The sequence below is a fragment of the Protopterus annectens genome, chromosome 10.part0 (genome assembly GCF_019279795.1).
Source record: "Protopterus annectens isolate FY-2018-M chromosome 10.part0, PAN1.0, whole genome shotgun sequence".
In the NCBI taxonomy this organism is placed as follows: domain Eukaryota; kingdom Metazoa; phylum Chordata; order Ceratodontiformes; family Protopteridae; genus Protopterus; species Protopterus annectens.
Genome location: NC_056744.1, coordinates 1172670363 through 1172697880, shown reverse-complemented (window position 1 = coordinate 1172697880; position 27518 = coordinate 1172670363). Strand labels below are relative to the sequence as shown.

Below are 27518 nucleotides of genomic sequence, written 5' to 3'. Positions count from 1 at the left end.
GAGATCTATACTCCGGTAACCTCACTGGTGGGTTAGGTCAATGAAAATCTCTCTCCATCACCCATTCTCTGGGGTGCACAAGGTCCTGCTCAGACAATTTGCTATGGTGCTGTTCTGGTGTGTTATGTACGATGCCATCAGTGTCATTTGTAGTTCTTGTGCCCAAAGCAATATGGTTATCACTAGACTGCACAGGGGGTAAGAAAGAGTTCCTACTTGTTCTGTTCAACTCTGTACTGTTCCTGTGGTCAGACTGCTTTGGTAGGATTTTATAGCTAGAAACACTTCCAGCATTTCTTTTTGGTTTATGTGCAGTTTCCTTTGCTCTGCAGTCCATATTCCCTGCAACTTCAGCTGTCATAAGTGTGCTCCCCAGGCTATGTCTGAACTTTCTGAGGTGACAGTTTTGTAAAAATGGTGTCTTTTCACCAAACTAATTCCTTTTCCTGTCAGGGAGAAGAGGCACCAGGGTTTCTAAGGCTTGTTAATGCTATTCCCAAGTGTTTATTTTAGGCACCATTGGTGTTATCTCATGTACAGCTTTGCAACAGGAATCATTAGGATGCAGGACACAATGTATCCCAAGGCCCTTAGTCATTCCCTTGCAGTGATTGTCTGCCTTTGTAATAGGCTCTGCAGATAGCTTGTCAAATAAGAAACCTTGTCTTTGGGTAGAAAGGCCTTTTGTTGACAGAGTATTATTAGTCACCCCAGAAAGAGAATTATTTTCTATAGTTGTAGTTGAGTCTTGCAAAGGCTAAGGGTGAGCCCTACCTTCTAGAAGCAATCCATGGTGATTTACAGGGTTGTCTGAAGTAGCAGAGTAGTTTTCCTCTGAATCGGGTAGTCATCCAGGTAAGAGTAAATGTGAACTCCTACTGAAATTATGCAATGGGCTAAAAATGGTGCTAAACATTTGGTGAAAATTCTGGGAGCAGTAGTCAAGCCAAGTGGTGAAGCAGAGAACTGGTAGTGTACTCTTCGTGCCAGTAACCAAGACTATTTCCTTTGTTTCTTGGTTAAGGGAATGTGAAGGTAGGTCTCCATAAGGTCTAGGGTCATGATATGGGCTTGCTGGAAGATCATGTGCAATAGATTTTGTAGGGTTAACATTTTGAACTGTGTTATGTGAAGAAACTCATTTAACCTTGACAAGTCTAAAACTGGCCTTTATGTGCCTTCCTTTTTGGGACTAGGAATATTCTTGAGTAGAACCACTTACTCTCTTCAGCTGCCAGAGCTGTCTGAATAGATCCTTGTTGCAGTAGTTCTGTTAGGATGGGGGAAATCATACCTCTTGGTCTTTTGCGGGCTTTGGCAGCCCCAGAAAGTTTTTTTTGTCCAAAATGAATGAAATAGCCCCTTTTTGTGATATTTAATACCTACTAGCCCCTCGTGTGACATTCCATAGTTGAAGGAAGGATGGAAGTCTCCCTGTTAGGGGGAAGGGAGAGATGCTGTGAATAGTCACAGCTGTTCCTGGGGGGAATTAGATCCTTGGATTCCCCAGATCTAGTATGTTGGTCATCTTGTCAGTTTCTGAGAAGTCTTGGTCTCTCGCCTCAAAAAGACCTACCTTTTTCTTGCCTTTGAGGCAGTGGGCAAGACTTAGAGGAGTAATTCCTGTTCTATCTAGGTGTGGGGGAGAACATTATTTAAGTGTTGATTTGTTTCCCTTTATTTAAAAAAAAAAAAAAAAAAACTTCCTCTGCAGGAACACCAAAGGGGAACTCCTTATACAGTGGAGCATCAAGGACTTCCTGCTACACTTGGTCTGAGAGAGGTTGTGTCCTCAGCCAGCCATGTCTACATTTGGCTAAACCAGTAGAAGCTGCCCTACACAATGTATCCAATGCCACATTTAGTTAGTGCTTAGATACTTGGAGTACTCATCTAGCTGTCTCCTATATGTCCCTCTGCAGGCTTTTGTCTGAGATCCCTCATACCTTAGCAGTGATATTTTCTTGTAAAGACTACATGTATTTTCAAAACAAAACCAAGCTAGTGCTCAAACCTAACCTAATAGCTAAAACAATGCACACAAAAAACTGTAACCTCAAGGAGCAACCCATTAAAAAATACGCTACTTTTTTTTTTTTTAAACAGTTCAGCGATTTCATCCAAACAATTAACATAGATTTCATCAGAAGTTCCAATTTAATAGTTTGGACAAAAGCGATAAAAAATGGCAATTCAGATGAAGTCCATGTTAACATTTTGTACTCCTTGCACTTTAACATGTGAAACTGACAATTAAGAACCCTCACAGCCAGGGTAATGGACGTGCACATCTTTTTAATAAATCAAGCATCCTGCTCTCTTCTCTGTCATTTGGTAAAAGGATGTCTGGTTGCACTCTTAACACATTCAGTATATACCATCGAAGGATCTGCCTGTTGGGGTCTTGTAAAGGTGCTTGCTGGTGTCAAACAATCTAAAAAGTGATTTGGCTTCCTAGATGCAGGAGGAAGGGAGTCCAGAGTACAGAGCACAAGACAGTTCTTCCTCATCTTCAGATTTTGAGGTCTCCTGGGAAAATACAGCTCTCTTTCATTTACCAGGAGATGCTCCTAGAACAGGCACATATGGCTGGTTGAGCCCCCTGGACTTCATGAAATCCATGAGCTCCTAAGTCAGATTAACCAGGTCCTGTAGACCAACCTGATATGAAAAGGCTAAAGACTGAGGCAGAATGGGCTGGGGCAAGCTAATCAGTTTCTTCAGTTTGAGTGTCTGAGGTTTTGAAATCAAGGCTTCAGGACATGGGGCAGGTGGCTGCAACTTCAATCCAGTTCCCTGGAGTTATCCTTATGTAGGATTACCAAGGGAATACATCCCTCTCCCTCGGCTACCAATATCAGTGTCAGAAGCAAAGGTCTGCAAAGGGACTTCAGATTTAACTGACAGTGCGGTACTCATCATAGTGGCATGGCTTCCTGTGGGGTCATGCCAGAGGGCTCGGGCCTAATGATCATCAGACCAGCAAGCTGCAAAGGCACCTCACCCAGGTTGTCTATAGAAGACCTGACCATGGATGCAGAAGGCTATCATCTGTGACATCCTTTTCCTTTGGTGTCTTATCTTTCTGTTTCTTGGGTAGGGAAACTGGCTGATGCAGAGGCATGTGGTGTGTGGTCACAAGACAATCCTGATAACTTGCCCCAAGCAAAACAAAAAATATGAATGCAGAATTATGCAGAATTTGCTTCCAACACTTCATACAGTTACTGACCTTTTTAAACATAATTAAAAGAAAAGTTCCCCCAACTTTTTAGGAAAGAGGTAACTCTGGAAAAACAGCTGACTGACATACTGTGAGCATTTGAAAAATGGAGTAGTGCACTGGACTGCAGATCTAGAAAAAAAACTGAAGATGTTGCCTAGGCAACCATTTTATACACTGGCATCCAGATATAGGCTCTCAGACAACTGAGGGCTGGGAATTATGCAAATACTCTGGGAATCAGGCCAGTCGCAGGCTTCTGCATGGCAGGAAGACCTAAGATTCTCACTGCAACATAGACTATGAAGAACATTGTCTTATTTCAGAGTCTTATGCCACTCAAGTGACTAACTTTTCAAAAGACTGATTCTCATTTAAATCATACCTTCATCATCCAGTCAGCCAGTTTTCTGTTCGTGTTACCATTATGGATCTCACTTTAAAGACTAACTTACATCACTCTACTCTTTATCGAGTAGAAGGTGGTAGAGATATAGACATGATGAGTTTAATTTCCTGATCACTGTTCTCCACAGGATATCAATGCCAGTATTTTTTTTTTTTTTTTTGCACACCAGCAGTGATTCCTTGTGTGTGTGATTTTTTTTCTTTCTCCATGGTTATGTAACCATGGAGTTAACACATTCTGGGATGGGACAGGATCGGATGTGGAGGCAAACACCTCCACATGTGTGTGTGTGCCCCTTGGGGAAAAAAGCTCTTTTACGAGATTTGAAAAGCTGCAGGTTGGTTTAGTTTGTTGAAGCTGTAACTTCAAAAACCTGTCGGGTATAGTAAGGCAAACCTTGCCGAAATCGAAATACACCATCTGTAAGTGCTTCTATCCTTCTTCAGGAGTGATCCATTCATAAAGCTAAATCAAACTACATGAAAGAGAATTATCATGCAATTCTGCCAGCCTGCCTAAACTCTTTTTGTATCCAGAGTTAACAAAAGACCCTGCACACAATTTCTTTAAAAAACAAACAAAAAAAAAAAAAAAAAAAAAAAAAACTTGAATTTACCTTCTACTTCATCTCAAATCACTTTTGTCTATTTATCCCATTTCATTCTTATCTTACTTTCTTATAATATCCCTCGGCCTATTCTTTTTAAGGCAATCAGGTGAAGAATTCTTTTAACATTCTCTCGGATTCCTATTAATCTTGAAATAACACATCCTTTCCAAAGTGTATTTGAGGATGACTGACCTTTTTTGCCTCTTTTCTGATCTCATTGTAGAAGATATTTTTCTCACACTCCCACATACTTTTGTGTACCTTACTCTTCATTCATCAGTCCATACCTCCCATGCCTTTGGCTGGAACGGTTGTCTCCTCTTCCTACTTTTCTTGCCCTAATTACAAGACGTTCTTTCATTAGTCCTTTAATGTGTTCCATATCTCATCCACTCTCCTGCTGTCCTTTTGACTTCCAATATTATTTCCTTCTGCAGATTAAAAAAATAGTCTATCCTCCAGTACACCCAGAACTCTGTCCTTGTTGATTTGGGTCACAATACTCCAGGGATCCATGAACTTCACTTTGACACATTCACGGCTACTCAGTTGCTATGTCATCTCTGTTCGTCTATTTGCACTAGTGAGGACTAGGTCAAAGATTCTTCTTTCTTGCTAGGGTCCTCACTTCATACTGACGCTCAGCTTCTACTAAATCTTCTACCATTTTCCCTCTTCTCATTAACCTTCATGTGGGCATACTAAAATGAACACCATTAGCAATCTTTAATACAGACTTTACACTGCAGTTTGGCCAAATGCAGGAGGCAGTAGATACATTGTATCTACATGTCTGAGTTACTGCACAATGGTACCTCCTATACTGAGCCAGATATTGCCAACATACTGGCTGACAGATTCAGTGCCAACTTTACCCCCCCCCAAAGGACCAATCTCAATACAGGAAGAATGTCAGCCACCCAACATTACTGCAGCACAGGTTAAAGCTGCATTGTCCAAGGCCAAGGATACAGCTTCCATGGGACCTGACAATATCCCTGGCTGTGTTCTACATGAATTACAAAGTGAACTGGCACCACATCTGTGTGCCTTGGTCGCTCACAGCCTCACCTCAGGCTCTGTCCCTACTGAATGATGCACTGCTAGAGTCATCCCTCTCCATAAAAGAGGAGCGACTACAGACCCAGGAAATTATCGCCCCATTAGCCTGACTAGTCCGATATGTAAGGCTATGGAGCGCATCATCATAGACCCAATTAACAAGGATATAGGGAATCTCCAAACTCTAGAGCCCACGCAATTTGGTTTTGTGAAAGGTAGATCATGCCTGCTGATGAAGGTAAGGCAGTTCATACAATTACCTTGATCTGGCCAAGGCCTTTGATACCATTCCTCACTCATGAATTATTGATAAACTCACCAAACTAGGCATTAATCCCGATATCGTTTGGTGGGTTGCAAATTGGCTCACAGATAGAACCCACAGTGTGATAGCAGCAGACTCCAAGTCAGACTGCTGACCAGTCACGAGTGGAGTCCCACAGGGATCAGTCCTGGGCCCTCTCCTGTTTGGCATCTACTTCACAGATGTCCAGGCCAACAAGGAGGGACTCTGGCTGAGCAAGTTCGCAGATGACTGCAAACTGGAAGCCATTATTAATTCCCCAAGTGATGCAGACATCCTGCAGAAAGGCCTCACTGAGACCAATGACTGGTGTCGAAACCATGGCCTTAAGCTTAATGCCAAAAATTGTGCTGTTATCCCCTTTGGGAAAAAATCCGTTCCCACTAATTACCACACTGACTGCAGCCCACTGAACACTGAAGGTGTTATAAGAGATCTGGGGACACAGGTTGACAGCAACCTCTCCTTCAACCACCACACTGCCACTGTGGTCAGAAAGTCCTTCTATGTAGCACATTTCATTGCCAAGGGTTTTACATCCAGGAATAAAGAGGTCATCATTTCTCTCTACTCTTCCCTCATTAGACCAATCAGAGTATAATGGCCCATTTGGCATGTACCTCACTAGACACCTGCAACACCTGAAGAGGCCAGAAAAGTACCTCAAGAAGAGGATCCTAGGCCTTAAACACATGTCCTACATGGACAGACTCAAAAAGTTCCAGCTGGTCTCTCTCATATCATCAACTAAGAGGCAATCTCTACTTGACTTACAAAGCCATGTCTGACCCAGCTCTGTTAGAAATGCTACATTTAAAGAAATCCCAATCCCTCCGCACCACATGCTCCAGAGACCTCAACCTCATTACCACAATCAAAAGAAAGTACAGTTTTGTACCTACCATAAATGTAGATGTTCGAGGATTCCATTGCTGCAGTCCTTACTATTGGGTATAGTCCGCATCCAGTCGGCCCGAATACCAGAGTATAAGGCTGACGTCGGTCAGGGCGCATTAGACTGACGTCAGTACGTCAGGGTACTAATGCGCATGACTGGCGTCATATCCTCAGTCTTTTCTTGCCCCAGATGTCAGAAGACCCTAAAAAGACAAGGCCCAAAATACCTGCACCAAAACATGAAGAATATATACAAAATATAAGCAGGTAAATCACCTACACAACCACCCCTAAACACAGAGGGGAAGGAGGGAGGGTAAATTGGACTGCAGCAATGGAATCCTCGAACATCTACATTTATGGTAGGTACAAAACTGTACTATGTTCTTCGTCTTCCATTGCTGCAGTCCTTACTATTGGGTAGAATCCCAAAGCAGAGGTAAGGGAGGCTGGCAAATCATAAAGAAGCAGGAGCTGACAACATGCCTTGCAAAACAGCTGTGGCAAAACCAGCCCTAGACTTAGAGTAGATAGGAAGGTGATAATGCTTAGAGAAAGTATGCACTGAACTCCAAGTAGCTGCTTCCAAAATATCCTTAGTTGCCACCCCCGTAGAAATGCTGTTGAAGTGGCAGTAGCCCTAGTGGAATGAGGCCTAATCCCAGCTGGAACCTCCTTGCCATGATGGGAATAACAAAATGCAATGCAAAAGCCAATCCACCTAGAAATAGTTTGTTTTGACACAGGCTTGCCCTGAATTCAAAGCAAAAGAAACAAACAACTGCTGAGACTGCCTAAAATCCTTAGTCCTGCTTAAGTAATAACGCAATTGCCTGTGTACATCTAAAGTATGCAAAATCTTTTCCCCTTTATTTTGGGGTCTGCATAAAAGGTAGGCAAATGAATAGTTTGGTTTAAAGCCACACTAGAAACCACCTTAGGCATAAAGGAAGGATTAGTGCGTAATGATACCCTATCCTTATGGAAAATCAAAAGGGCTCGACTGCCATAAGGGCCTGCAACTCAGACACCCTTCTTGCAGAAGTAATAGCCAACAAAAAGCAGTCTTCCATGACAAATATTTCAATTCAGCAGTAGCCGCAGGCTCAAAAGGTTGTAGAGTAAGTTTTTCAACACAAAATTGAGATCCCAAGCAGGAGTAGGAGCTCTCATTGGGGGTCTTATATTCTTAGCCCTCTAAGAAACTGCTTGAACAAAGGATGCGAAAACAATGGTGGGTCACAATCATAGTGAGCTGAGATTGCTGCAGCATGAATCTTGATGGAAGAGAAGGACAGACCCTTGTCCAGTAACTCAGTAAGATATTGAAGAGCCATACTCAAATTAGGCTCAGAAATCTCCAAATTCTTTGCTTTACACCAAAATAAAAATCTCTTCCATTTTGCTGCGTGCACACTTTCCTTGTACTAGGTCTTCTAGCTTCCATAATCACATTTAAAACTTGTTGAGGAAGTTGAGACCTGCTGTGTTTCAACACAGAATATGCCAGGCTGTCAGATGAAGAGAGTGAAGCTTGACATTGAGCAGATGACCGTCCTGCTGGGATAACAGATGTGGAATCAAAGGTTAAGGCCATGGAGGCTTCTTTACCAGACTCCGTAGTAGAGGGTACCAGTGTTGCGAGGCCAATCTGGAGCTATCAAAATCATCCTTGGCCTGTCCTGTCTGACTTTTAACAGTACCTTTGGAAGAAGAGGCAGAGGTGGAAAGGTATACAGATGAAGGTTTGTCCAACTGAAAGACAGAGCATCCACTTTCCAAGCTGTGTGATGAAACCCCTTTGTGCAAAACTGTGGCAGCTGGTGGTGTAGTGGAGAAGCGAACAGATCTATGTCTGGAGTTCCCCATGACACTGTCAATTTCTGAAATACATGAAGATCCAGTTTCCACTTGTGGGGATCCATGATTTGTCTGCTTAACACATCTGCTAAGGAGTTCTGTGCTCCTGGCAGAAACCTTGCCTGAAGAGTTAGGTGCAAGCGTAGCGCAGTCTCCCAGAAAATCATTGCATGCCTGCATAGAGGATAAGAATGTGTTCCCCCTTGTTTGTTGAAGTACCACATGACAGTTGTGTTGTCTGTTAGAATCAACACCTGCCCTGGAAGAAGTAACTCCTTGAAAGCCAGCAATGCGAACTGGACTGCTAACACCTCCTTTATGTTGATATGTAGATGCTGTAGTCTGGCAGGCCACTTGTCTTGTATCCACTTTACATTTAGATGAGCTCCCCAAGCAATGTCTGAGGCATCTGTCGGTAAAATATGACTCGCCTCTGGCCGGGTCACAGAGAGTCCCTTGTTTAGGTGACATTCCTGAGCCCACCACAAAAATACTCTTTGAAGGCAAGGTATTATTTGAATGACAGTGTCTAAATTCTGGCAGTGCTGTGTCCATACATTTTGAGATACCATTGTAACTTCCTCATATGCAGTTTGGCATTGGGAAGCACCAGAATACAAGATGCCATGAACCCTAATGCTTGAAGGACTGTCTCTGCAGTCAGCACGGACGGATGAGAGAGTTGATGGAAGTAAAGTGACAGACTCTTTTGTTTGTCCGGGGTTAAAAGACCATCTGGGCTGCTGTATTCAGTCTCACACCCAGAAAGCACATGTCGTGAGAGGGTACTAGACTGGACTTTATTTCGTTCACAGAATACCCTAGGCATCTTAGCACTGCTATAAGATATTCCAGATGCTGTAGAAGGTCCTCCTTTTCTTGAGCCAGAATCAGGCAGTCGTCTAAATAAGGATAGATTTGAAGTCCTTGTAGCCTGAAGTAAGCTATCACTGGAGCCAGAACCTTTGTGAATATTCTGGGCGCAGTAGATAAGCCAAAGGGCAATGCAGAGAACTGATAATGAGAATCTCCAGCTTGAAACCGCAGATACTTCCTGTAACTTAGCCTGATATGCACATGAAGGTAAGCTTCCTTGAGATCTAAAGTTACCATCCAGTGATTTTTGCCCAGCAGGGGTAAAAGCTGTTGTAACGTCAACATCTTGAACTTGGGAATGTCCAGATAAGTGTTGAGGAGAGATAACTCCAAAAGCAGTCTCCACGTGTTCCCCTTCTCTGGTACTAGGAACATGCGAGAATAAAATCCTAGGCCCCTTTCTGACACAGGGACTGGTAGAATGATGTCCAACACCCATCTGTCTTGAGTAATTAAATCCCAATTTCCTTTTGAAAGAGAAAGTTGTCCTTCCAAAGGAGCTGCCAGACGAGAATCTACTGGCAGTAGAAAAGGCAGGTCATTGGGTCTGTTTACGAAAGGACTGACCCCTGCCCTCACCAGAAGTCTGAGCAGGTGAACTCCCTGTTCTAGGCCTAAAAGAACCTGGAGCCCTGCCCTACCACGTCTAGACCTACCCCTAGACTGGGAATCATAAGCAGGATATGTCCACCCCTTAGCAGGCCAATTTCTACTAAACTTGGTGGCTGTACCTGCAAAAATCTTTAACAGTTTGCATAGACTTAGCTTTGTCCTCCATTTTCTTTAAAACTGCTTCCACAGGTGAACCAAACAACACATCAGACTGTAAAGGAGCATCCAAAATCCTTGTCTTAACATGCTCAGCCAAATTTTGATCCCTCAACCAGGCATGCCTGCGAAGAACAGAACTAGTGGCAGCCACCCTCGAGGAGGCCTGCACAGCATCAAAACCACATTGCAAAGAATGCTTGCCCACTTGTTCAGACACATAAACTAAATCCAGCAAGTCTTTACAATCAATACCTTCCGCCAAAGCATCCACCTTAGATTTCAATTGTGAAAGGAGATAATTTTGATATTTCAGCATGTGAAACTGACAATTCAACGCTCTCATGGCTAGAGTGGAAGAAGTATACACTTTCTTACCCCACCTATCTAACGCCCTTGCCTCTTTGTCAGTGGGAACAGGATTTTTAATCACAGAGGCTTTAACACCTTTAGGCCCCTGAGAAACAGTTTCTGGGTCCGCCCTAGGACTCCTAAACAAATACTTATGAGCTTCGGGCACCCTATAGTACCTATCAGGTTTAACAGGAGCAGGAGGCAAAGAATCAGGGTTCAGGGAAGCCTCTGCAAAAACATCTTCCACCACATTCAACACAGGAGGTATAGCTAAGGGCCTATGCTGGGGTAAAACAAGAATTCCTAAGCCTCTTCCTGGAATCAGAGTAATCCTGGCCTTCCCATTTAAAGTGCTCCCTCATGGAATGCAGAGTCTCTGAAAATGAAAAATCCTCAGGAGGAGAAGCAAGGAGTGGCATCATCCACATCAGAATCAGAATAATGAGGATACTCCTGCAAATCTTCCGCAGAAGATTCAGAAGCCCGGAACCCTGTTCAAAACTGTCAAACTCTGGTTCCACTCTAGGCCTCTTATCAGGAGGGCCCATAGAACCTCTAATCATAGTAATCAAATCTTCTGCCATTTTAAGCATATGTTTCTTAGGTACAGAACCCGAAGGCTAGGAGAAGCCCTACTGAAGCTGAAGTTGGCCTACCTCTAAAGAAGTCTTGGCAACAGAAGGAGAGGCTCTAACTACTTTGGGAAGAGAGGGAAGAATAGTTACCTGAGAAGCCCCCTCAGCCTGGCCTGCCTCCTGAGAGGGTACATCCTGTAACAGTAAAGTTTCTGCCTGAGACTCTATAGAAACTCCTGGCAAAACCTCTGGCTCCACTGAGCCATCTAAAGAACCGGCGTCTGGGACTGCGGTTCATCAACCCTAGGCTTCGCTGTTTTGTCCTTGCGCTTCTTGGATGAAGCGGCGCCGGAGCATCCGGCGGCATTTTATAATTGCAACGCTTCCCAAACACTAATCTGGCACAGTCTAACCTCCTCTTAATAGTGCGTTTGTTAAACTTAGCACAAGAGCGGCAACCAACAACGTCGTGCTCAGGCCCTAAACAAGGTATACATAATGTATGGTAATCCCTATGAGGTATTTGTTTCCCACAAGAAATACAGTTATTCACTTTTTCTGACATCCGGTTAAATACTGAGGCAAGAAAAAACCAAAATGTTCCCCAACGGGGTACTTAGCCAACTCTGATTCGGTCTGAAATTCCGGTTTTGGAAATATTTCAGAACGCCAACCTGCACTCGCAAAACTGCTTCTGCATCGGATCACGCGGCAAAAAAGACTGAGGATATGACGCCGGTCATGCGCATTAGTACCCTGGCGTACTGACGTCAGTCTAATGCGCCCTGACCGACGTCAGCCTTATACTCTGGTATTCGGGCCGACTGGATGCGGACTATACCCAATAGTAAGGACTGCAGCAATGGAAGACGAAGAACATCATGTGGGAGGGACAGGTTCATAACCCAGAGACTGCCCATGCTCTGGAATAGACTTCCCATACATGTCAAACAGAGCACCTCACTGGCCTTCTTCAAGAAAAATCTTGATGAGTGGATGGGAAATAGAAAGTTCACCCCGGGGATCACTCCAGTGGCTCTACTTGATAGAGGCACTGGGAACTAACGTTGGGTGGCACAATGCCAGGGCACTTCTATGGGCTAGGCTTGTAAAGGCTCCAGGGTCATTAGCCTAGTTACATACCTTTGAACCTATGTCTATATCTTCAAAGTTCAAACTCCAAACTAGACTGTACCAAAGCATCACAGATAACATGCAGCAGAATGAGGGGCTCTAGAATTCAAAGAGAAGATGAAATACAAAACAGAAGGAAAAAGATGAGCTGTTCATTCACTGTCACTGAAAAATACTCTGGAAAGATAAGCAAGTTAAAAGGTTAAATTGATTTCAAATACCTTATTAAATCACACAGAGTATACGTGCAAGGAGTACAATATGGATTTTCCTTTTGAAAAAGCTTACCATGATTAGAGGGTATTATGATGCGCCTACAGTATCTACTCACCAGGCTTTCCCCCTTTTACAGGTTTACTGTACTGCTTGTCTTCAAGATGAATTTTCAGCTGCCTCCTCAGCTCCTCAACTTCATGCCTTGGAAAAGTATGAAATGAACATTAGAAACTAGAATATTAAAAATGCCCGACTGTATATGTTTCCCCCTATGTGGTATTAGTATTATGCTATTAAAGAATGAAATTATGATCCAATGCTCAAAAGTCATAAGTTTTTGATGAAAACTGCAGATTAAAGTATAAAAACAGAGAATATTTGGTAGCATTTTGCAGATTATGTAGTACAGAAAGGAATCCATTTATGTCTTTATAATTAGCTCAATCTATGGATATAGCAGTCCCTTTAAGAAGGCACTTCTAAGTCTGAAACTCAACTGTCAACAGATCTACCTTCCAGAAAGACTAGGTGAAAAGTCACTAAATGCCTAGCAGAAATTCAGAACAGAGTTCAGGGAAGGTTCTAATCAGTTCTCAGAACCGCAGACCTGAAAGAATATTAGTCAAACTGTATTGTATATGCTACTGCAACTATCTAAAGCGAACAGGTATTTTATTAACTTGTCATCTATTGTATTTATCAACCAGGTATGTGGGCTGATCAGATATATTAGCCACAAACTGAAAGTCAGTTAAAAATAAAACATAAAGCTAGAAATATGTAGATATACACTCACACACACGTGCATACATTTATAATATATACACACACACACGTGTATATATATATATATATATATATATATATATACACACATACATACACACACACACACATACAAACACAGATTAACATATATGTGGATGGATCTACTTTTAAATCACAAAACCCATAACACCAAACATTATTTTCCCAGAGACGAAAATAACTAATACTGAAAATCCCACACGGCCGATTTTTCCTCAAGCAAGTACACACTTGCCCAACATGGGGAAATATGCCCTTTTCTCCAGTGTAGTGCAATCCCAGAGCTGGTATATATAGTTAGGGGGGTGTGGGGGGCACAGCCCCCCATCTAGGCGGGTCTTATTTAGTTCAGTGTGGTTACGTTATGTTTTGGGCAATAGGCCCTTTGGGATTTTCAGTAACGTTCGGTGCTGTGAGTTTCTCAATATAAAAGTAGATCCATAGATATATATATATATGTGTGTGTGTGTGTGTGTGTGTGTGTGTGTGTTTATATATATATATATATATATATATATATATATATATATATAGTTACACACACACACCCTGGTTCACTTTATAATTTCGAAAAACTGAAATCCTGAATTTCAGTTTTTCGAACTTATAAAGTTGAATGTTGAAAATCGCAAAAGTGCATAATCGCAAATCTGAATATCTCGAATTTGCAGTTATTGCTTTACAGTGCATTGTATGTGGTGTTGTGACTGGATGGTGTTTCGTGTTGTGTATGGATTTAGGAGTGATTTAAGGTAAGTGTTTTATTAGGGTTTTGTGCGGGAGCTTGAGTGTAGGTGAATGTGTTTGTTAGTTGCATGTGTGGGTTAGAGTTGGCAGGTGAAAGTATGGGTGTGTAAGTGTTGGATGTGTTGGCATTTGTATATGTGTGATGTTTGTGTTTGTGCTAGGGGGGGCTGTAGAATGTGTGGGTGTGAGTTTCCTTTCTGCGTGCGTTTGTGCAATCTCTGAGTTGGTATACAAAAGTAGGGGTGGGGAGGGGGGCACAGCCCCCCACATGGGGGGTGCATGGGGGCTTGCCCCCCTGCTTATATGTAAAGTAGGTTTATTTGTTTGTGTGTGCTTTGTTTGTTGTGGTTTGGATTGGATGATGTATGTGTTGTGTATGGTGTGTGCCTGTTCGTGATTTTTGTGTTTCGTGAATGTGTAGTTTCGGGATTTAGGCTGTTCAACTTTATGGTTTTGAAAAACTGAAATTCAGGATTTCAGTTTTTCAAAATTATAAAGTGAATCCATACACACACATTATTTATATATATATATATATATATATATATATATATATATATATATATATATATATATATATATATATATATATATATATATATATATACACATACATACACACACACACACACACACACACACACACACATTTTCCACCCACAAATAATGACACTTTTGCAGACATGTACTGATGTTTTTCAAGTATTTTGAAAACTTGTATAGCCATCAGAAAAAATTAATCACAGGGATGAATAACTGAGTAAGTGCTAACAGTGCTCACTGTATGACAGCTCACTAAAACTGATAACTGTAGGTCAAATAAGGGCTAAAGCAGATAAAGGAGTAGAGATACGTCATCAGATGATTACGGTGAATTATGAAGAAGGCAGTTGCATTTAGTAGAAGATTTTAGGTAAAAGGCAATTGCATTTAGTAGAAGATTTTAGGTAATCTAAGAAGGATTCTTGAATGAAGGTAATGGAAACTTCATTGTGTATATTTATGGGTATGAAGCCTAAAGCTCCAAACAGTAGGCCCAAGATTAAAGAAGGATCGCACTGCAGTGCTAATTGCAAACTGTGGTCCAATAAGATTGGTGGCTGCAGGCATGGAGTTTTGTAACGCATAAAAGATTTTAGCTATGGGAGCAAAATAATTGTAGACAAGATTAATAGTACCTACAAATAGCGACAAAAACAACAGGTGTCTCTTCTAGTTACTTCAAAGGTGTTTGCAACAATAAGTTGGCAGTATTGTTGGGTGTGAATATATGATAGGCTTATGAAATTAGAGCATGCATTTTTTTTTTTTGTTAAAACTTGTTGCCTGGTTGCAATTCTGGGCAATTGCTAGTCACCTGCATTCAAGTTTGGGGATGAAAATTTTTCCCTCCCTTGAATATTAAATCTTCTTTAGTAAGAAAGTTTTCAAATTTATGTGTGCATTTTAGGTAGGCAAGAACTTTGGAGATAGTGGATTTGACATGATGCATAAAGGAGAGATGTGAGTCAAATTACATTCCTAAGTAATTGTATGCATCACAAAGAAGAATTCTACTGGTCATTTAATAAAAGAAGAGTGGAGTTTATGAATTTCTAAGGAGTATCAGTGAGCATAGTATTGGTTTTAATGGATCTGCAAGGAGTTTATTAACTAAAGCAAGATACAGAATTGTTGGAGCTGAAGACGAGGTAGCTTTTGGAGATATTGAGAATTACTACCTGATTTGGATAACAGGGGAGCTCATTTATATAAAAACTATTATATTTTTAAGAAATTCTACTGCTTTTTTTTAAAAACAAAGATAAACAGAAAAATCAAATGATAACAGAACTATAGTGAAGAAAATGGTCTTCAATAGGAGAAAAAAACTTACAATTATTGCCACTTCAGATCAACTGCATGTACAAAAAATGCATGAGCAAGTATCATGTTGCACAGCCATATCTATCTAAATGGCATTGTTAAAGTGGAAGGAGGCAGCTGTAGGAGTCTTCATTCTCAAATGAGAACACTATTTAACCCAGGTGCTTATGGACAAGGCAGTCTCGATAGTCTGATTGAGACATTAGTCTGTTTTTCCACATTTTGTCACAGAAAAGCTCAACTACACTGGCCCGTAAACCAAAACGAATCTAAGACTGAGATAAGGCCTGGTCTCATGTTAGGCATAACACCAAACATACAAAATTCCCAGTCTAGTATTACTGATGGTTCGGAAACATCCACCAGTTTCAGCACAAGAAGGCCCCATTATATTCTAACCTTGGAGCAGCCCTGCATCCTCTTGGTCAAAACTCCAACATACCTAAAGTAATATTCTAAGTTGTGTCAAATCTGCAGGCAAGGAATTTATGAAAAATGAAACTAGGATGAGTCTCAAAACTTTCTGATAAAATGATTCTAGCACTCAGTAAAAAGTTTCAGGTCTTTATTTTTCTGTTAAAATCGTGAATCATCTTCACTCCATAACAGGAATGGGTACTTGCGTATTATTGCAACCAGGAGAAGTGTGTCTCATCACACGTTTTTTTTTTTATCAGTCATTGCTTCAGGTTTAATTCTCACATTTCCAAATAATACTAAAGTCAGCAAACCTGTCTTCTGTGTTTATATTTTGGAACCATTTGGTTGGGCAAGTGGTACATTAATGTGGGTCGCCTTTTTGTCATAATGAATGAATGGATAACGATGGTTGGAGTACAAACACTGTAGAGATGAAGGGTGCAGTTTACAAGAGACTTGCCTAGCAATATATTTCATATAGGTATAGTAGTGTGGATTGTGTACTGCTGAGAGGAAAACTTCGGACGTGTATCCCTCAAAGCAGACGTTCACATATTGGGTGACTGTTTTATCTACTGGCAGACAGCACTCTTCAAAACTTCTGTGAGGGGCTGGTAAAGTCGCTGGGTCATCAAAGGCAGTGGCAAACTGAAAAGGGCCTCCACTCAGAGGAACTGTAATGAGCAAAGGTTAAATGGGCTTAGTATAATTAGTGGGTCCACATATAACCGTTAATGGCGAGTTTAGCTGACATGCAGGACGGAATCTAAAATATGGAAACGATAGGAACTTCTGTGCTTTTGAAGTGCCTTATTCACCATGTAAGCACGACTGAAACTTGAAATCTTGTCGTTGCTGTTAGTCAAATCTGTACAGCACTGTTTACATATTGCTGTTTACATCCACCTATGAGTTAAGCTCAGTCTGCCCAATTTTCTTAAAATGTACTACGAACTGTGAAAGGAGTTCTTATGCTTAAATCTCACCCACCGTTTACCGCTTTTAGTGGACTGTAGTATTGTCAATATTTCATTTAGTCTCCTCAAAATTTTGTTGTTTCTTCGCACTTAAAAAAGTACAGTTTTGTACCTACCATAAATGTAGATGTTCGAAGATCCACATTGCTGCAGTCCTAACACTTGGGTAGTCCGCTGTCCCTCGATCGGCCCGAATATCAGAGTATAAGGCTGACGTCGGTCAAGGCGCATTTGACTGACATCAGAACGTCAGGGTACAAATGCGCATGACCGACGCCATATCCTCAGTCTTTTCTTGCCCCAGATGTCAGAAGACCCTAAAAAGAAAGGTCAAAACCCATAGACAACAACTAAACAACCAACCAGCCTAACACCAAAAATATGTACAATATATACAATATATACACTATACCTCAGAGGGATAACCCAGGCCACACAACCACCTCAAACTACAGAGGGGAAGGAGGGAGGGTAAATTGGACTGCAGCAATGTGGATCTTCGAACATCTACATTTATGGTAGGTACAAAACTGTACTATGTTCTTCATCTCACATTGCTGCAGTCCTAACACTTGGGTAGAATCCCAAAGCAGAGGTAAGGGAGGATGGCTAAACTATAATGAAGCAGAGGCTGCCAAAATGCCCTGCAACACAGCAGTGGCAAAACCAGCCCTGGATTTAGAGTACAGAGGAAGGTGGTAATGCCTAGAGAAGGTATGCACTGAACTCCAAGTGGCTGCCTCCAAAATATCCTTAGTAGCCACCCCTCAAAAAGCTGTTGAAGTGGCAGTAGCCCTAGTGGAATGAGGCCTAATCCCAGCTGGAATCTCTTTGCCATGATGGGAATAACAGAAAGCAATGCAAAATCCAATCCACTTAGAAATAGTTTGTTTTGACACAGGCTTGCCCTGAGAACACAAAGCAAAAGAAACTAATAACTGCTGAGATTGTCTGAACCCTTTAGTTCTGTCCAAATAATATTGCAACTGCCTGTGTACATCTAAAGTGTGCAAAATCTTTTCCCCTTTAGTTTGGGGATTTGCATAAAAAGTAGGCAAATGAATAGTTTGGTTTAAAGCCACACTAGAAACCACTTTAGGCATAAAGGAAGGATTAGTACGTAAAGATACCCTATCCTTATGGAAAATTAAGAAAGGCTCAACTGCCATAAGGGCCTGCAATTCAGAAACCCTTCTTGCAGAGGTAATGGCCAACAAAAAGCAGTCTTCCATGACAAATATTTCAACTCAGCAGTAGCTGCAGGCTCAAAAGGTTGTAGAGTGAGTTTCTCCAACACAAAATTGAGATCCCAAGCAGGAGTAGGAGCTCTACGTGGGGGTCTTATATTCTTTGCCCTCTAAGAAATTGCTTGAACAAAGGATGAGAAAACAATGGTGGGTCACAGTCGTAGTGAGCTGAAATTGCTGCAGCATGAATCTTAATAGAAGAGAAGGACAAACCTTTGTCCAATAACTCAGTAAGATATTGAAGAGCCACACTTAAATCAGGCTCAGAAACATCCAAATCCTTAGCTGCACTCCAAAATAAAAATCTCTTCCATTTATCTGCGTACACTTTCCTTGTACTAGGCCTTCTAGCTTCCAAAATCACATTCAAAACTTGTTGTGGAAGTTGAGACCCTTTCTGATTTAAAACAGAATATGCCATGCTGTTAGGTGAAGAGAGTGAAGTTTGACATTGAGCAAATGACTGTCCTCCTGGGACAACAGATGAGGAATCAAAGGCAAAGGCCATGGAGGCTTCCGTGCCAGACTTCTCAGTAATGGGTACCAGTGCTGTCGAGGCCAATCTGGAGCTATCAAAATCATCCTTGGCTTGTCCTGTCTGACCTTCAGAAGTACCTTTGGGAGGAGAGGCAGAGGTGGAAAGGCATACACATGAAGATTTTTCCAACTGAAAGAAAGAGCATCCACTTTCCAAGCTGTGGGATGAAACCTTTGTGCAAAACTTTGGCAGCTGGTGGTTTAGTGGAGAAGCGAACAGATCTATGTCTGGAGTTCCCCAGGACACTGTCAATTTCTGAAATACATGAAGATCCAGTTTCCACTCGTGGGGATCCATGATTTGTCTGCTTAACACATCTGCTAAGGAGTTCTGTGCTCCTGGCAGAAACCTTGCCTGAAGACTTAGTTGTAAACTGAGAGCAGTCTCCCACAAAATCATTGCTTGCCTGCATAGAGGATAAGAATGTGTTCCCCTTGCTTGTTGATGTACCACATGACAGTTGTGTTGTCTGTTAGAATCAACACCTGCCCTGGAAGAAGTAAATCCTTGAAAGCTATTGATGCAAACTGGACTGCTAACATCTCCTTCAAGTTGATATGTAGATGCTGTAGTCTGACAGGCCACTTGTCTTGTATCCACTTTCCATTTAGATGAGCTCCCAAGCTTTGTCTGAGGCATCTGTTGTTAAAATTTGACTCGCCTCTGGCGGGTCACAGAGAGTCCCTTGTTTAGGTGACATTCCTGAGCCCACCACAAAAATTCCTTTTGAATGCAAGGTATTATTTGAATGACAGTGTCCAGATCCTGGCAGTGCTGTGTCCATACATTTTGAGATACCATTGCAGCTTCCTCATATGCAGTTTGGCATTGGGAAGCACCAGAATACAAGATGCCATGAACCCTAAGGCTTGAAGGACTGTCCTTGCAGTCAGCCCGGACTGAAGAGATAGATGATGGAAGTAAAGGGAAAGATTCTTTTGTTTGTCCGGGTTAGAAAGGCCATCTGGGATGCTGTATTCAGTCTTACTCCCAGAAAGCACATGTCTTGAGAGGGTACTAGACTGGACTTTATTTCGCTCACAGAATACCCCAGGCATCTTAGCACTGCTATCACATACTCCAAATGACGAAGAAGCTCGTCCTTCCTTGAGCCAGTATCAGGCAATCGTCCAAATAAGGATAGATTTGTATTCCTTTCAGCCTGAAGAATGCTATCACTGGAGCCAGAACTTTTGTAAACACTCTGGGCAGTAGATAAGCCAAAGGGCAATGCAGAGAACTGATAGTGAGAAGTCCCAGTCAAAACGCAGATACTTCCTGCAACTTAGCCTGATAGGAACATGAAGGTAAGCCTCCTTGAGATCCAAAGTTACCATCCAGTGATCCTTGCCCAGTAGAGGTAAAAGCTGTTGTAACGTCAACATTTTGAACTTGGGAATGTCCAGATAAGTGTTGAGGATAGATAAATCCAAAATCGGTCTCCACGTGTTCCCCTTTTTTGGCACAAGGAACAGGCGAGAATAAAATCCTAGGCCCCTTTCTGGCATAGGAACCGGCTGTATGGCCCCTATTTGGAGTAACAGAGAAATTTGCTTGTGAGCCTCTATTCTTTGTTGAGGAGGAATATCTGGCATGCCTTTGAAAGGAGGCAAGGTATGGAAATAAAACCTGTAACCGTGATGTATGATATCCAGTACCCATTTGTCTTTTCTTTGAAAAGTGCCAACCTTCCTCCCAAAGGTGCTGCCAGGCGAGAAGGTTCTGGCAGCTGAAAAGGTAGGTCATTGGGTCTGTTTATGAAAGGACTGACCCCTGCCCTCACCCGAAGACTGTGCAGGAGAACTCCCTGTCCTAGGCCTGAAAGAGCCCTGACCTCTGCCCCTGCCACGTCTAGATCTACCCCTAGACTGGGAATCATAAGAAGGATACGTCCACCCTTTAGTAGGCCAATTTCTACTAAACTTTGGAGGCTGAACCTGCAAAAAATCTTTAACAGTCTGCATAGACTTAGCCTTGTCTTCCATTTTCTTTAAAACTGCCTCAACAGGAGAACCAAACAAGACATCAGATTGCAAAGGGGCATCCAAAATCCTAGTTTTAACATGGTCAGATAAATTTTGATCCCTCAGCCAGGCATGCCTGCGAAGAACTGACCCAGTGGCAGCCACCCTAGGCGAGGCCTGTACAGCATCAAAACCACATTGCAAAGAATGCTTACCCACCTGTTCAGAAACATGCACTAAATCTTGTAACTCTTTACAATCAATACCTTCCGCCAGAGCATCCACCTTAGATTTCAACTGTGAAAGGAGATAATTTTGATATTTCAACATGTGAAACTGGCAATTCAAAGCCCTCATGGCTAGAGTGGAAGAAGTATAAACTTTCTTTCCCCATCTATCCAAGGCCCTGGCCTCTTTATCTGCAGGAACCGGATTCTTGACAACAGAAGCCTTAACACCCTTAGGCCCCTGGCTAACAGTTTCTGGGTCTGCCCTAGGACTCTTAAAAAGATACTTATGAGCTTCAGGCACCCTGTAATACCTATCCGGTTTAACAGGAGCAGGAGGCAAAGAATCAGGATTAAGCGACGCCTCTGCAAACACATCTTCCACAACATTCAGAACAGGAGGTATAGCTAAAGGCCTATGCTGGGGTAAAACAAAAATTCCCTAAGCCTTTTCCTGGAATCAGAGAAATCCTGACCTTCCCATTTAAAATGCTCTCTCATGGAGTGCAGGGTCTCTGAAAAAGAAAAATCCTCAGGAGGAGAAGCAGAAGGAGTAGAATCATCCACATCAGAATCAGAATAATGAGAATACTCCTGCAAGTCTTCAGCCGAAGACTCAGACACATCCAAGCCTGCTCATAATCCCCCAACACAGGTTCCATCCTAGGCCTCTTATCAGGAGGGGGCATAGAGCCTCTAATTAAAGTAATTAAATCTTCTGCCATTTTAAGCATGTGCTTTTGGGCACAGAACCTGAAGAACTAGGAGTGACACCCACAGAAGCAAAACTAGACCTGCCTCTAGGGAAGCCTTGGAAGCAGAAAGAGAGGGCCTAGACACCTTAGGAAGGGAGGGGAGTACAGTTACCTGAGAAGCCCCTACAGCCTGACCTGCCTCCTGGGAGGCCACATCCTGTAAAACACAGTCTCCCTGGGACTCCATAGAGGCCTCCGGAACCACCGGTTCCACTGACGCTCTAAAGAACCGCGTCCGGTTTCGGACGACTCCTCTAACCTAGGTTTAACTGTCTTGTCCTTGCGCTTCTTAGAAGCGGGCCGGAGCATCCGACGGCATATTGTAATTGCACCGCTTCCCAAAGACTAACCTGGCACAATCCAACCCACGCTTTATAGTGCGTTTATTAAACCTAGCACAAAAGCGACACCAACAACGCCGTGCTCAGGTCCCACACAAGGTATACACAAATTATGGTAATCCCTATGCGGTATCTGTTTCCCACAAGAAATACAGTTATTCACTTTTTCTGACATCCGGTAAACCACTAAGGCAAGAAAAACCAAAATATTCCCCAACGGGTACTTAACCAACTCTGACTTCGGGTCTGAAACTCCGAATCAAAAATTTCAGAACGCCGAACGGCACTTGCAACACTGCTTCTGCATCGGACCATGCGGCAAAAAAGACTGAGGATATGACGTCGGTCATGCGCATTTGTACCCTGACGTTCTGATGTCAGTCAAATGCGCCTTGACCGGCGTCAGCCTTATACTCTGATATTCGGGCCGATCGAGGGACAGCGGACTACCCAAGTGTTAGGGCTGCAGCAATGTGAGATGAAGAACATCTTTTAAGTTTGTACTACATGTATATGAAACACTTCTCCCCTGGTTCTGGTAACTTTTCTACATTACTTAAACAATTATGACAGAATTCTAACCTGGTTGCAATAATACGCAAGTACCCAGAAATGCTATTTTAAATTCATGTGATTAATTATGCATACACATTAATGCAAGCAAGGACAAAGCCAAAGACTCTTCTTCTTTTGGCATTTTCCCGGTTAGGGGTTGCCACAGCAGATCACCTTGTCTGCTCATGATTGGCAGTGGAGTTTTACAGTGTCGAGTTGCCAGCCCGGCATCCAACCTTCCACAGAAGGCACACACACTCACGCTCTCACTCCTAGGGCCAATTTAGAGTGTCCACTCCACCTACAGCATGTCTTTGGGATGTGGGAGGAAACCGGAGCACCCATTGGAAACCCACGCGACCACAGGGAGGACATGCAGACTCTGCACAGAAGGCACCCCAGCCGAGGATCAAACCAGAGAACCTCTTGCTGTGAGGCGACAACGCTAACCGCTGCACCACCGCGGCTGCCCAAGGACAAAATAAAGGATAAAATAAAAATAAAATAGTCTAAGGACAAAACCAAAGACTATTTTGTTTTAATTTAATTTTATTCTACATTTGTTTACTGGGAAAGTCCGACTGGACTAGGTCAATTTACAGTGGAGGCCCGGGGAGAAAAGCTCCACAATAACTAACAATATTAAATGTTTTATGCAGACATTTAACAAACTCACAATGATAAACAGTAATAGATATTACACCTAGGAATTTTAAGACAGACGAGATACATTTAAACATCATTAGCATTTTCAAACTGGAATATAAATACAGACAGAATACATCTCAGCAGTGGGCATGGTTAAATGAGCTACTTGCAAGCTATTAGATAAACTGTTAGAGTTTTAGTACTGTAGAATGTTACAGTGAATTACTAGAGAAACCTTTCTGGTCAGTAGGGTGTGAGAGGTGAGAAACAATTTTTTTTATGTAATACATGGACATAGCCAAGTATTCATTAGGTGTGATTTTAAGGTGTTTTTGAAATGTGAGGTAGAGGAGCTAGTGGTCAACGAAGGGGGGAGGGTATTCCAGTTTCTAGCAATGGTGTGGGAGAATAGTGCTTTTCCTGCAGTATTGTTAGCTCTAGAGATACAGAGGAGTGATTTGTCATTAGACTGTAGAGGGCGATTTGCTGTGTATTGCGTAAGTAGTTGCCCTAGTGATGGGGTTTTATCAGGATATTTTAGAATGTTGTGAGCAATGACTAGCTGGTGGTAATTGAGAAGTTGTGGAAATTCTAACCATTGTAGGTCCCTAAGAGCTATAAAGTGGTGTGTTCTGAAGGTGGAGTTGTTAGCAAACTTGACAATCTTATTATAGCACGAGTCAAGTTTATCCACGTCTATTTTTCTGATATGAGTAAGAATAGGTGCTGCATAGATTAGTGCGGATAATAAATGAGTTTGTGCTAGGGTGATTCTAGCTTGATCTGAGAGGAAGTTTTTGTGTCTGTAGAATGTACCCATTTTTTTGTGAACCTTTCTGATGGTTTGGGATATATGGACATCCATTGAACTGAAGGTTTTTATCAGTTTCGATGCCAAGGAGTTTGGTGTGGATTGAGGGAGAAATGTTAGTGCCATTTCTGGAAGTGATGCTAAAGGAAAGAGTAGTAGCCTTTGATTTGTTGGGTGTAAATAACAGCAGTTTAGTCTTGTTGGGGTTTAGGATGAGTTGGATATCAGTAATCCTCTTTTCCACAGAGCTATAGGCTTCCTGGGTGAGTTGTTGAAGGGAGGAGAGGGAAGTGGCTGAGGAGATTAGAGTGGAATCATCCACACACTGTATAAGTGAGGCCTGTTGGGTTGAAGTATGCAAGTTGTTGGTGAAGATAGAAAAGAGAAGTGGGCTTAGTACAGAGCCTTGTGGTACACCTGTGGAGGCTGGAAGTTGAGGGGAAAGTATACCTTGCCATTGGACAGACTGCTGCCTGTCAGACAGATAATTCTTGAACCAGGCAATAGTAGATGGGGCAAAGGATAGGGAGAGGCTAGAGTATCTAATAGTATGGGGTGTGGGACCATGTTAAATGCTTTCGAGAGATCCAAGAATATGGCAGATGTAAAGTTATTATTTTTGTGTTGGTTAACTATGTTAGTAAAGGAGAGAAAAGCAGTAGTTGTGCTGCGATATGGCTGGAAACCATGTTGTGTGGTGGACAGGGGTTTATGTGTGTGCAGGAATTTCATGACTGGAAAGTGAATACGTTTCTCTAGTAATTTAGAAAGGGGAGATAGAATGGCGACTGGATGGTAATTTGAGAAGTCATATTAATTTCCGCCTTTATGAAGAGGAATGATATATGAAACTTTTCACAGGTGAGGGATGTGGGATTCTTGTATGGAGCGGTTAATAAGGGTGGAAACAGGGTAGGATATGGACTCTGCGGCCATTTTTAGGAAGTTAGCCGGTAGATTATCAGCTGCAAGGGTGGTACTTTTTAATTTTAGAAGGAGTTTCTTAATTCAATTCTCGAAGTAGGAACAGGAGGGAGAGTTAGGGGGGAATACTGTTTGAATATTTGGTTGGTGTATATGAGCGGTTATTTTTCGATAATTGGCTGGATAAGGCTTGAATGGAGTCTGTGAAATGGTGGTTAATCTGAGAAGCTATGTCTATGTCATTATTGGTGGAATTGGAGTGGTAGTTTTGCCTGGTTTTAGTAAGAAGTTGATGGCTTGCCAACATTTTTGAGGGTTTTTTTTTTTGTGTTTACTTTGGGCACCAAGGAAGTAGTTCTCTGTCAAGTTTGGTTTGTTTTTTGGCCTGATTCCTAAGTTGCTGGTAGTTTTGTTTGGATAGGGTTATATTTTCCCACTTCCATATTTTCCAGGCCTTATCTCTGGACTTTAGTAGGGCTCTGGTGTCTCCCTCCTTAGTCATGTTGCATAGTTAGTTTTTACTCTGACCTTCCTGGTTGGGGCAATACTGTTAAGGACATTGGTAAAGGTACTGTTAAAGTAGTTGACTGCCTGGTCTAGTCCAAGGGTTTGTAGGGGTTCCCAGTTACATTGTTTTAGAACTGAGTTAAGATTATGAGGATTTAGGTTGCGGTCATGTCGGATATGCTTATGAACTATGGGCTTGGGTAAGCTAGTGCATTTGGGTGTTAGGAATGTGGGGAGGTGGTCACTAAGACTATCTGGTAAGACAGCCTGTATGGTAGTTTTATTTGTAGCAATTGACTAGTGTCCAATCGAGTAAGGATTGTTTTTGAGATTTTTTTATCTACTCTGGTGGGTTCAATGAGTTGAGAGAACCCATAGAGATTTATGTGGTTAGAGGGGCAGTTGGAATTGCAGGCTAACCAGTCAGTATTTAGGTCGCCTAGCAGAATGGTTTCTTGTGGGAGATTTTCTCAAGACCATTGTAAGATTTCCTCAATTATGGAAGAGTTGTTTCCTGGCGGGATGTAGCAGCAGAGAATATTGATTTTTTTTGTTTGTTTTGTTTATGCATAGAACTGAGCCAAGGGTGTTTGCATTATTTAATTTAGGTAGAGGGGTTTGTAGAGATTGGGGGTTTAGTGTGTTTTTAAAGAGAATTGCTACTTCACCTTTTTTTACCTGTTGTAGCTAATCTTAGGATATTATAACCTGGTGGGAGGATTTTTTCATTTTGGGTATTGGGTTTTAGCCATGTCTCTGTTATGGTCAGCATGTCAGGAGTGTAGTGGGTTATAAATGAATGCAGGTCAGGTAGTTTATTAGCTATGCTTCTTGCGCTGATGTTAAGAATTAATAGGTCTGATACTTGTTTGGGTATAAGTAGGGTATTGAGTGGACCTGGGTTTGGGTGTATGTCACCTGAGATAAGTAGTCTCTTTGTGAATGATAGTAAGTGTTTGATTATGTCTGTTGGCTCTTTAAGTGGAATTTTTCTAGTGTTGCATCTTGGTATGTGGAACCTATATACATGTAATATTGTGCTATCATTAAATATTGTAGAACTGATGAGCTTGTTGCTACAAGCTTCCATAGAGAGCCCACCTTTTCAACACTAAACAGCAAATGGAAGAAGCATCTTTATAGCCTGACTGAATCACCTGGATTCCCCAAAACAACAAAGCCATAATTTTGTCATCAAATTACATTATAAATTACTTTGCTTAGGAACACTAAATATGCATTTTCTAACTAAAATAACACAACGTCTCTATATAATAAAATACAGAAACATTGTCTGTGTAATATGATAATGCATAGGAAGAAATTGATCAAAATAAAGAAAAATGCATAATATATCTCATATCTTGCTTTAAAAAAACAAATGTATGATGTTGCATGTAACAAATATATTACTAATAAGGCATGTAAACCAATGTCTTGCAGTTTAAAAGAAAGTGCACAGAACACTGTATTACTATATACTAAAAATATTTATGTAATCCTGAGCTAAAGAAAACACCCAGACTCATAATCCTTAACTTTCTTATGATCTGGAAAACCATGCCATCCCAGTTTGTTGTGCGTTTGTTTTTGTATGTGCTTATATAAAACAGTAGTTGCACATTTGTTGATAATTTAGGCTCATTTATTCAGAGCTTCCTTCTGGCTTGGACACCTGTGACTACAAGACTTGGATTGCGTTTAAAATCATCTGGCCTACAAAGCTGATATAAGCATATTTTTTGCACTTGCTCTAACTCTTTCAGTGACATTTAACACTTATGTGCTGCATTTATTCATTTTGTTGAATTTATCACTGTTTTTCAGTCTGAAAACAACAACAACTTGTTAAAGAAAGTCTATCTGTTTGTTACTGTACTGCTCTTAGCTTGTTTT

At 41.8% G+C, this 27518-nt stretch overlaps 1 protein-coding gene across 1 annotated transcript in view; it reads right to left on the bottom strand.

Annotated features, from left to right (window-relative positions):
• Positions 1–27518, bottom strand: part of LOC122813542 (synaptonemal complex protein 1-like) — a gene marked incomplete in the record, with an annotated part of 863486 nt that overhangs the window by 249901 nt on the left and 586067 nt on the right. Inside the window, 1 exon segment of the mRNA XM_044085917.1 lies at positions 12404–12489. Coding sequence (XP_043941852.1) covers positions 12404–12489 — 86 coding nt within the window.